A 12,307-nucleotide genomic window follows, 5' to 3' on the forward strand; every position below is an offset into this window, starting at 1 on the left:
ATCAACAGTTGAACTGGTAAACCAATTTTGGTATAACCATACAATAAAACAAAAAGGAATAAAAAGGAATACATTATGGATACTTGCATCAATGTGGATGAATCTCAAAAATGCTGACTGAAAGAAGTCAGACACAAAAGAATACACTGTGTGTGATTCAATTTTTATAAAACTCCAGAAAAGGCAAATCTAATCTATGGTGACAGAAAGCAAATCAGTGGTTTCCTAGGGCCATGGATGGAAAGAGGCACAGAGATCTTTTTAGTGTGATAGAAATACTCCATATCGGGACTTCCCTGGTGGCACAGTGGTTAAGAATCCACCTGTCAATGCAGGGGTGTATGGGTTTGATCCCCGGTCTGGGAATACCCCATGTGATGCGGAGGAACTAAGCCCATGCGCCACAACTACTGAGCCTGTGCTTTAGAGCCCGCGAGCCACAACTACTGAGTCCGCGCACCACAACTACTGAAGCCCAAGCACCCTACAGCCCACGTGCCATAACTACTGAAGCCCATGTGCTCTAGGGCCCGCGTGCTGCAACTACTGAAGCCCACGTGCCAAGAGCCCGTGCTCCGCAATGAGAGAAGCCCCCGCTTGCCGCAACAAAGAACCAACACAGCCAAAAATAAATAAAATTTTAAAAAATAGTAATAAAATACATTAAAAAAATAAAATATTATAAAAAAAGAAAAGAGAAAGAAATACTCCATATCATGGCTGGCGTCATGGTTACACAGGAAGACTCACTGACATGCACTTAAAATCGATTCTTATTATATGTAAATTTTACCTCAGTAAAATTGATTTAAAGTTAAATATAGATTAAAAAGGGAGAGTTTATTCCTAGAAGAGAACATAGGCAAAACATTCTCTGACATAAATTGTACCAATGTTTTCTTAGGTCAGTCTCCCAAGGCAATAGCAATAAAAACAATATAAACAAATGGGACCTAATCAAACCTACAAACTTTTGCACAGCAAAGGAAACCATGAACATAATGAAAAGACAACATACAGAATGGGAGAAAATATCTGCAAACAATGTGACCAACAAGGGCCTAATTTCCAAAATATACAAACAGCTCATACAACTCAACAACAAAAAAAACAAACAAGCCAATTCAAAAATGGGCAGAAGACCTAAATAAACATTTCTCCAAAGAAGAAATATAGATGGCCAATAGGCACATGAAAAGATGGACAACACTGCTAATTAAAAGAGAAATGCAAATCAAAACTACAATGAGGTACCACCCACACTGGTCAGAAAGGCCATCTTTAAAAAATCTGCAAACAACAAATGCTGGAGAGGGTGTGGAAAAAAGGGAACCCTCCTACACTGCTGGTGGGAATGTAAGTTGGTGCAGCCACTGTGGAAAACAGTAGGGAGGGACTTCCCTGGTGATCCAATGGGTAAGACTCTGAGCCCCCAATGTGTGGGGGGGCCCAGGTTCGATCCCTGGTCAGGGAACTAGATCCCACATGCATGCTGCAGCTAAGAGTTCGCATGCCGCAACTAAGAGTCCACATGCTGCAACTAAAAGATTCCACATGCCGCAATGAAGATCCCACGTACCACAACTAAGACTCAGCGCAGCCAAAATAAATAAATAAAGAAATAAATATCAAAAAAAAAAAGAAAGAAAGAAAACAGTAGAGAGGTTTCTCAGAAAACTAAAAATAGAATTACCATATCAGCCAGCAATCCCACTTCTGGGCACATATCCAGACAAAACTGTAATTCAAAAAGATACATGCATCCCTATATTCATAGCAGCACTATTCACAGTAGCCAAGACACAGAAGCAACCTAAATGTCCACCAACAGATGAAAGGATAAAGAAGATGTGGTACAGATATACAATGGAATACTACTCAGCCATAAAAAAGAACAAAATAATGCCATTTGCAGCAACATGGATGCAACTAGAGATTATCATACTAAGTGAAGTCAGAAAGAGAAAGACAAATACCATATGATACCACTTATATATGGAATCTAAAATATGACACAAATGAAGCAATCTATGAAACAGAAACAGAATCACAGACATAGAGAACAGAGTGGTGGTTGCCAAGGGGGAGGAGGTTGGGGGAGGGATGGAGTGGGAGGTTGAGGTTAGCAGCTGTAAGCTTTTATATACAGAATGGATAAACAACAAGGTCCTACTGTATAGCATAGAGAACTATATTCAATATCCTATGATAAACCATAATGGAAAAGAATATATTAAAAAAAAGAATGTAAAAAATGTATAACTGAATCACTTTGCTGTACAGCAGTTAATTAACAGAACATTGTAAATCAACTATACTTAAAAAAAAAAGACAGAGTTTACTTAGTACATAATGGCTACACGTTCTAACAATATAAATGCAGTACTAAAAAAAGTATGGGAGAATGGTGAGAACATATGGAAAAATTTTTTCATGGTGAGGACATATGAAAAAATTTTTTCAAACTATTTTCAGAAATTCTATTGATTGGTGGCAATTGTATTATTCTGAGGCTGTTGTGAGTATAATGTGGGATAAAGCAAATGAGACACGTGGTAATTTTTTCTTTAAATGTACTTTTTCTAGCTCCATCTACTGAAAAAGTCTCATAAACACTGATCAACTCAGGTGCAGTGAGCATCCCCAGTGCCCAGACTGTAGTCTTGAAATGCCATTTCGCACTAAAAGAAACAAAGACTCTAGAAAATGTTTCCAGGGCTGGGATAGGAAATGTACAAAATAAGCCTCAAAGACTCCTAGAGTGACTCAAAAGCCAGTATCACTGGTCAAAGTTGGTATTATCTGAGTTTCAAAAAGGATAATTGTAGCGGACTAAAACCCATCAAATGTGTTTAACTTCATGATTCAATAATAATATTTTTTTAAAAAGTGATCACCATTGTAAAATAAGAAGGAACCAATTAATTTTTTCAAAACTGGTATATAAAGAATCTAGCACTTTTTCTGCTACATGAAATGGGAAGCCAAAGAGTAGATGAGGAAAAACATATCTTAATAAAATTATTCCAACTAATGAATAAAAATAAATGACGCAATTAGAATTTTTCAAACCCCAGTGAATGAATAAATCTGGCATTAAGCATCAATAGCTACTAACATCACAAAAAACAATCAGACATTATGTGCCACCTGATTAAAGAAAACACTACCATCTATATGTTCAAACCCTTTGGCAAGACTATAATTCTGATCAAGCTTCTGGATCCAGTTCACAATTTGTAAGAAATAAAGAGGAAAAAAGAACATGTTTAACATCATCATGAATATATAGTTATCAAAATCTAGACTGTGGGAAACGCGAAAGGTCAAATGACCCAGGTTTTTGAAAAGATAAAGTTTAAAGAAAAAAAATATGGAGGGGGATCTTGTAGATTAAAAAAAACTGTTTTATCAAATAAAAGAAAAAACTCCCAATGTATACAGTAGTCTCCCTTATCCACGGGGGATATATTCCAAGACCCTCAGTGGATGTCTGAAATCGTGGATAAGACTGAATATCATTTCCTATTCATACATACCTATGATAAAGTTTAATTTAAAAATTAGGCACAGTAAGAGATTAGCAACAATAACTAATAATAAAATAAAAACAGAACAATTATAGCAATATTGTAATAAGTTATATGAATGTGGTAACTTTCTCTCTCTCAAAATATCTTACAAATTTAATGTCTTTTCAATCTTAACTAAGCACCTATCATGCGCTGCAGCTGTAACTTTTGCAGTTTGAGGTGTGACAACAGAACATGAATTTCTTTTTCCTTTGTTATAATTTCATGGATAGAAGATTCGTTCTTACTGCAGATCTTAGTAACTGCAGCATATGATTTTTGTTCTTTCCTTACTAAGTTGAGAACTTTCGCCTTTTCACTGAAAGGAAACACTTTGCGGCTTCTTTTTGGCATACCCAAACTGCCAGCATCGCTACTCTTGCACTTTGGAACCAATATCAAGTAAAATAAGGGTGACTTGAACACAAGCACTGTGATACCTTGAAAGTCCATCATATAACCAAGGTGGCTACTAAGAGATTAATGGGTGGGATATACTAGACAGAAGGATAATTCACATTGTGGGTGGGGTAGAGCGGGACTGTGAGAGACTTCATCACACTACTCAGAATGGTGTGTGATGAAGTATTTCTGGAATTTCCATTTGTGGGTAACTGACACGGAGTAAAGCAAAACCAAGATTAAGGGGGGACTACTGTACAACCCATAAAACTTTTGTATTTAGGATATACAAAACCTCCCACATATCAGTAACAAAAAGATGGAAAATCAAGTAGAATAAAGGGCAAAACCTGAACACTCAATTCACAGGAAATGACCAAGAAACACAGGAAAAGGTATAGTCTTATAAATATAGCACCCTATCCTCTAGATTGGTTAAAACTAAAATGACTGTAAGTATCAATTGTTGAGGATATGGAGTAAAAACCTCTCAAACACTGCTGGGTACAATGTAAACTGGCATGACCACTTTGGAAAACAGTCTAACATTATCTATTGAAGTTGAAGATATGCATACTCTATAACCCAACAATTTCATTCCTAGTCATATACCCAGTAGATATGTGTGTACATGTGCAGCAAAAGACATGTATGAGAATTTTCATAGGGGCACTGCTTACAATAGCTCAAAACTGGAAACAGCCCAGATTTTGATCAACAGAATAAACCAGTTTACTTATAGATGTACAGAAATAAAAATGAATGAAATACAACTACACACATACATACGTATGAATCTCACAAACATACTATTGAGTAAAGGAAGAATTCTGTTCACATAAAAGAGCAAAAGAATTCACATAAAATTCAAACACAGGCAAAAGAAAACTTGAATTATCAAAAAAAAAATTTTCTTAAAGGCATGGAAATGATCAAACCAAACTTGGCACAGTGATTATTTCTTCAACAAGGGAAAATGTTATTATCTAGGAGGGATACACAGGGGCCTTCTAGGTTACCTGTAATGTTTTATTTCTTGACTTGGAAGAGAGTTACATAGGTGTTCACTATATAATTATTTGTTAAGCTGTACATATTTGTTCTAAATACTTTTGCATAGGTACATTACATTTCATAATATAAAATTAAAATTTTAAAACAATAAAAAGGTTAGAAAAAGATCAGTGAGTCTTTGGGGTAAGATGTAAAGTGTAATAAGACAATGTGCTGCCAAGTCAACCTGGCTAAAAAGCAAGACCTAATGCTGACTGCTAGCTATCAAATAATGTACTCTGTTCATAAACAGTTTTATATTCACTTAACAAGTAATTATACTGGGCACTTACTGTGTGCCAGGCATTATTCCAGTGACTGGGAACACCCCAGTGCGCAAACAGTACTTACATACAAGTGTTAGGGAGAAAGACAATAAACAAAACATGGTAAAGGAAATGCTGAGGGTGATGCTACTTTTTATGCGGTAATTAGGAGTATCCTCAGTGATAGCTGGCAACTGAACAGAGAGAGACTAAAAGGAATCAAGGAACTAATCCATGCAGGTATCTGGGGAACAGCTTGCCAGAAAGATGGGAACAGCCAAAGGCCTTAAGGCAGGACCGTGCTTGATGTATTCAAGAGACACAAAGAGGTCAGGAGGCTGGAACAGAATAACTGAGAGGAACACGCAGGAGATGAAGCAGGCTTGGGGTGGTGGTGGTGAGGAGGCAGGATCATGTAGGCCACTGCAGAACTTTCTAAAGACTGTCTCTTCCTGAGTGAGATGAGAAGCCATTTGAAACCAGCAAAATGAGGGGATGTGATTTATGTTTGAAAACCATCATTGTGGGCTTCCCTGGTGGCACAGTGGTTGAGAATCTGCCTGCCAATGCAAGGGACACAGGTTTGAGCCCTGGCCCGGGAAGATCCCACATGCTGTGGAGCAACTAAGCCCGTGCACCACAACTACTGAGCCTGCGCTCTAGAGCCTGCGAGCCATGACTACTGAAGCCTGCGCGCCTAGAGCCCGTGCTCCACAACAAGAGAAGCCAACACAATGAGAAGCCTGCACATTACAACAAAGAGTAGCCCCTGCTCACAGCAACTAGAGAAAGCCTGTGCACAGCAACGAAGACCCAACACAGCCAAAAATAAATAAATAAATTTTAAAAATTAAAAAAATAAACCATACATGATAAAATTGATAAATTTGAAATAAATAAATAAATAAAACTACTCACTGTACAAGACAATGTGATATACTTAATAGCATTGAACGCTACACTTAAAAATGGTTAAGATAGGGCTTCCCTGGTGGCACAGTGGTTGAGAATCCGCCTGCTGATGCAGGGGACATGGGTTCGTGCCCCGGTCCGGGAAGATCCCACATGCCGTGGAGCGGCTGGGCCCGTGAGCCACGGCCGTTGAGCCTGCGCGTCCGGAGCCTGTGCTCCGCAACAGGAGAGGCCACAACAGTGAGAGGCCTGCGTACCGAAGAAAAAAAAAGAAGTGTTTGTTTTAAAGTAGAACTTATACCCTCTGCTGTCCTCCAATTTATAATGAGCACTTTTTTAAAAAGCTGTGCTAAAATACCCTTAAAACCTACTATCTTAACCTTTTTGGGGTTTTTTTGCGGTACGCGGGCCTCTCACTGTTGCGGCCTCTCCCGTTGCACAGGCTCCGGGCTCAGTGGCCATGGCTCACGGGCCACCAGGGAAGCCCTGACTAGTTTTAAAGGCTTAAAAAAAAAATTCAGACTGGTGTTGGTGTTTCTAGATGAATTCTACTACAACTCTACTATTAAGTTACTATTCAAGTAGTGTACTCTAAATTTTTCCTACGCCCACTACATGATGGGAGGATTTACATGCTTTGCTAATAAATGTGCATGAAACAGATAGTTAGTGGGAAGCATAAAACAGATAGTGGGAAGCATAAAACAGATAGTTAGTGGGAAGCAGCAGCAGAGCACAGGGAGATCAGCTCCGTGCTTTGCGACAGCCTAGAGGGGTGGGATAGGGAGGGTGGGAGGGAGGCTCAAGAGGGAGGGGATATGGGGATATACGTATGCATATGGCTGATTCACTGTGTTCTACAACAGAAACACAGTATTGTGAAGCAATTATACTCCAATAAAGATGCATTAAAAAAATAAATGATAATTGCCCTCAAAAAAAATTAAAAAATAAACCTGCATGAATAATTTAAGTATCAAAAAATTATCTGATGAAATTTATCATCCGGTGGCTGGTTACCATGAAAATAGTGAATATAAATTTATATGACTAGGTTCTAAAGGACCATACAGAATTTTAAGGACCAATATAACTCCTTAAACCCCATTCTCTCGCAAGGGAAATCAGTGCATCAGATCAAACCATCCATATGAGTAAAATATAACTCAAATACAGTAGATCATTAAAAGAAAAAAACATGAATATACTATAGTACCTGATTTTGAGGTGTCAGTATTTCTATTATTTAAATACATGATGAATAAAAGACCTACAGAAATTTGGTCTCTAATTTGACAATATTAACATGTGCTTTTGGAAAATCATCACACATTTTAAAATGCTGCTATTGCATATTACTTGGCAGTTTAAGTAAATATGATTTTTTTTTTTTTTACCTCTGTGAAGAGACGAGCGTCATCAGAAAGCATATTATAATCCTGTGCACATTTCTTTGCAGAATTCTGCAAAAATTTTAGGAATTCTGTAACTTCTTCATTCACATGTTTTTTCATATCCTGATTTAAAAAAAAAGTAGACATATCTTAGAATAAGCAGCTTGGTTAAAAACAATCACTTCTCAATTGCTGCACTAATAATATGGACTTAAAGTATCATGTCCAAAGCAGAAATCACAAAAAAGTTCATTCCACAAAAAGAGAAAAGCTAATGACTAATGCTACAATATATGATTAGGAATTAATAAGCTCATTTTATAAAATGCTCTTAACATAAAAAGGACAAACACCCAAATGGAAAAATAAGCAAACATATAAATATGCAAGTTACAAAAGAAGAATTAGAAATGGCTTATAAACACATGGAAAATGCTTATTTTCATTAGTAACCACTGTAAGTTAATATAAAACAAGAGATTGCCATGTTTTCCATATCAAATTAGAGGCAAAAAAAATAATGTTCATTGTTAGTGAAGATATTTTGGAAAAAACCTTCTTACAGTACTGGTACATACAAATTGGTTTAAACTTTTTTTCAGAACAATTTACTCGTGTGTAACTGCAGATCAAAGCCTTAAAAACATGTATAGTTTTTGATCTGGTAATTATATTTTTAAGAATTTATCTTAAGGAAACAATCATAGATATGAACAAAGAGTTTGCAACAATGACATTCAGCACAGCATCACTTACCTAATCGAGAATTTGGTAACTACTTAATTAAAGTAATAATTAACAAAAATTTTAAAGTGGTTCAAGGTGCAAGGTAAAGTTCTACTGCTAGTACTTAATATGAACTGGGGTGAAATATACTCAGAACTAGAGCAAAATGCCTCGACTATAATAGAAACAATAGAATTAAAGCACCAATGTTCTGTCAATTAAACTCCTTATAGTTTCCATTTTTATTAATGTGATTGCACCTAAAAACATAAAAGCAAATTTCAAATATTTCCTAACTTTTAAATATTTTTTAACTGACGCTGAAGAAAACAATACATACCAAGTACTGCAAGTATTCATTTTTATTTATTCCAACAGCTTTGGAACTCACAGGGATTTTTGCATATTTAACCAACAAATCCACATAATTCCTCTGCTCTCTCTGTGAGAAACGAGAGAAACGAGGATAAGGAACTCTTGGTTTTGGAAGAAGAACCATTCCAACTGTGGTTTTCACTTTTTCCTTTGCTTGAGTTGCTGAACTAACTGCCGGCTCAGTTTCTACAGAACTTGCTGAGGCATTCAAATTTTCTCCTATACGTCTGGGGAAAAAAAATACAATTTACAAATATGTGCTTTTCACATGAAGATTACTATCATGAAACTTCATGATTCTCAATCACCAGGGAGAATACAGAGTGATTAACAGAGTAAATTCTGGATTATTATCTAACTCTGCCACCTGCATTTTGATGTTTAGCCATTTAGTATAAATTAAGTATTCTGCAGGATAGGATCACATTACAAGTTTACCTTCAATTACCTGATGGAGAGGAAGAGGCAAAATCCTTAGACAAGTTATTCAATTTGGAAGCTTCCTCCCTTTATTGAAGAGGGGTAAATCACTCTTGCTAGTTATATATGCAGGTATTTTGTGTTTACATTTTATTACAATTCAAGTTGTTTTTTAATACCTAAAGTCTTCAATAAGATATATCAGTTAATGCAGTGAACAAAAGCCACTAAGAGCAGGATATGTTGGGGTCACAAACTTGAAGTTCACAAATTCACTGAGATTCTAAATTTTCTGGTTTCCTCTGCTTTAATTATCTCAAGAATTTAAAAGAAAATCCCAACACTCTGTGACATATTTTATGGAAATAACGGTGGTTTTAGAAAAGTTGTATAATCCTCTATCACTCATGCACATGGCTGAGTTTATAGAAATGTCTTTATGTTTTGTATAGATACAAAAGAGAAATCTTGGCACATCTATAATGAAATACACTACAGGAAAAACTGGTGAGTAGCTAGAGAACCTGTTACCCTATCTGTTTATGAAAGCCTACCCCAAATTTAAAAAAAAATCAGCTTACTACCCCAATTAAGGTATATGACACAAATTTCTTATCTTGTAAATAATCTGTCTCTATTGCTGCTATTCAGTGTTATAACCTACATTTTTCATAAGAAAGTCTTAAAGTACACAAACACACACACACACGAAACTACATTTCCTTAGCCTCTACAACTTCAATTTCCACCACAGTAATGATTTGGTTCCAAACTAAAAAGCGTGAGTTAAACCCCATCCAAAGCTACCATTAATTTGTTTTACATCAACGTTAAAATATTAGAATAAATACGATAAAAATTCCAAAATTCTTTAAAAAAAGACTTAGAGCCCTCAAATAAGGCAAAATGTTCAACATTACTCTTTTAGAGCTAAACTCTGGATGTAAAACTAACCAAGAGAGCAGGTTAGTAAATGGAAAAAGAATTTTGGAAATTAAAATAAGGATGCTTAGATTGGCTCTGAAAATAATACAGGTGAAAGAAGACATACTTAGCTACTAAAGTTTCTCCAATAACTGCATAAAAATAAGCATATTTTAGGTTAACAAAATGAGTATTAACTGCTGATCTTGGGAGAAATGTATTACAGCAAATTGATTTCTCACTAGAAAATGTCTTGAGAGCTATTCAAACCTAACAGTATTGTGTCCGCAATTCTTAACAATACTGCTTCACAGCTGTCTCTCTGAATATGAGAACATGTCTGTCCTTGTGACACAAACTGGCAAATTTAATTAAGCTGCTGCAGCAACAAGATGCTGACTCAGATACGCCAGAGTAGGAATGTCAAGAAATTCTAGCAGTTTAAATTGGCTACATTCAGCAAAGAATGAAACGGCAGCACATCAAGATCATTTCTGTGTGCAGCGCTGTCAAAATCTTCATCAGGGTGCAAGCCAAAAGCATCTGATGGGTTTTTTCTATCCACATTTACAGCATTATATTTTATTTAAGTTGATGGTTTGAAGTTTTCTCCCTTCATTTTGTCAACTCTCCTTTTTTACTTTAAGTCTCTATGAAAAAAAGGCAGAATACAAAAGTTTTCGTTTCCTATGCTTTAAGTCTCCTGGTTTGGGTAGCTTCTTTAAGTAGCATTTGGAAATGGTACTTCTAGCCTCCATCTAAAGTCTACCTGTACCTCCTGAATTTGACTTACTTATGTACATTAAACATGTTAAAATTTCTTCTTTTTCTTCTTTTTTGTGTATTTGAAGCTTCTTTCCCCTTTGTTGGCTTAAAACTCAGTTATAAATATCAATAACCAGAAACTAATTTTTTTTTTTAATTTTGGCTGCATTGGGTCTTCGTTGCTGCGCACAGGCTTTCTCTAGTTGCAGCGAGCAAGGGCTGTGCAGGCTTCTCATTGCGGTGTCTTCTCTTCGTTGCAGAGCATGGGCTCTAGGCACATGGGCTTCAGTAGTTGTGGCACGCGGGCTCAGCAGTTGTGGCTCATGGGCTCAGCAGTTGTGGCTCATGGGCTCTAGAGCACAAGCTCAGTAGTTGTGGCGCACAGGCTTAGTTGCTCTGCGGCATGTGGGATCTTCCCGGACCAGGGTTCGAACCCCTGTTCCTTGCACTGGCAGGCGGATTCCCAACCACTGCGCCACCAGCGAAGTCCCCAGAAACTAATTTTTAAAAGGCAAATATTTACCTTTCAGTGGAGGGAAAAGGGTTGAATAAAAACCTCATATTGTTGAAAGTAGCATAATTAGAGGTATCAATATTTTCCCAAATATGTTTTTATAGAAAACAAAATACAAAATTAGGGCTAATAAATTTACATTCTTCCAAGTCTTTTTTTGTTTTTTTCTTCCTGGTTTTTTCATCAAGAAAACTGTGGTAATTTAATATAGTCTGAAAATCCATTCTTACTATAATAAAACTAAACGTTAGCAAAAAAGACTAGAAACATACGAAATCAATGACTTGTGTCTTTATTTCTTCTATGCTAAAAGGAGTATTATACTAACAAATTATTTTGTGCTATATAGAAATCTAAAGAAAAACAAGTGATATTCTAAGAAAAAAAGATTTTAGGTGTTAAGTGTACTCAACTTCCAGTAGGACGTCCTCTCCCTTACAAATTTCAGACTATAACCCACGCTTGGGATATGCTGAATAGAACCGGATTTGAAAAGGACCATAAAATAATTAAGAAGCAGTAGCAAGGGACTTCCCTGGGGCAGTAGTTGAGAATCTGCCTGTCAATGCAGGGGACATGGGTTCGATCCCTGGTCCGGGAAGATTCCACATGCCGCGGAGCAACTAAGCCTGTGCACCACAACTACTGAGCCTGTGCTCTAGAGCCACAACTACTGAAGCCCGCGTACCTAGAGCCCGTGCTCCACAACAAGAGAAGCCACCGCAATGAGAAGCCCACGCACCACAACAAAGAGTAGCCCCCATTCGCCACAACTAGAGAAAGCTCACGCGCAGCAACAAAGACCCAATGCAGCCAAAAAAAAAAAAAAAAGATGCTCATTGTTTGTAACAGTAAAGGAATGGAAACAACCTAAATGAGTATCAGTGGTAGCAATTAATTGATTCCACTAAGAAATACCACTGTCACCAGAAAACTAGGAGGAAAATTAGAGTGAGATATCTCTATGGTCAAGAGCTCATTGAT

General features: G+C 36.8%; 1 protein-coding gene across 24 annotated transcripts in view; it reads right to left on the reverse strand.

Annotated features, from left to right (window-relative positions):
* Positions 1-12,307, reverse strand: part of ICE2 (interactor of little elongation complex ELL subunit 2) — a 90,247-nt gene that overhangs the window by 72,636 nt on the left and 5,304 nt on the right. For 22 of the 24 annotated variants that reach the window (XM_067749042.1, XM_067748981.1, XM_067748944.1 and 19 more), the window contains 2 exons: positions 8,666-8,927; positions 7,603-7,722 (listed from right to left, as the gene is read on the reverse strand). In XM_067749042.1, the coding sequence (XP_067605143.1) occupies positions 7,603-7,722; positions 8,666-8,927 (382 nt within the window). The remainder of the gene's footprint in view (positions 1-7,602; positions 7,723-8,665; positions 8,928-12,307) is intronic. The other 2 variants (XM_067749032.1, XM_067749021.1) reach the window with 1 other exon arrangement.

The sequence above is a fragment of the Pseudorca crassidens genome, chromosome 1 (genome assembly GCF_039906515.1).
Source record: "Pseudorca crassidens isolate mPseCra1 chromosome 1, mPseCra1.hap1, whole genome shotgun sequence".
NCBI lineage: Eukaryota > Metazoa > Chordata > Mammalia > Artiodactyla > Delphinidae > Pseudorca > Pseudorca crassidens.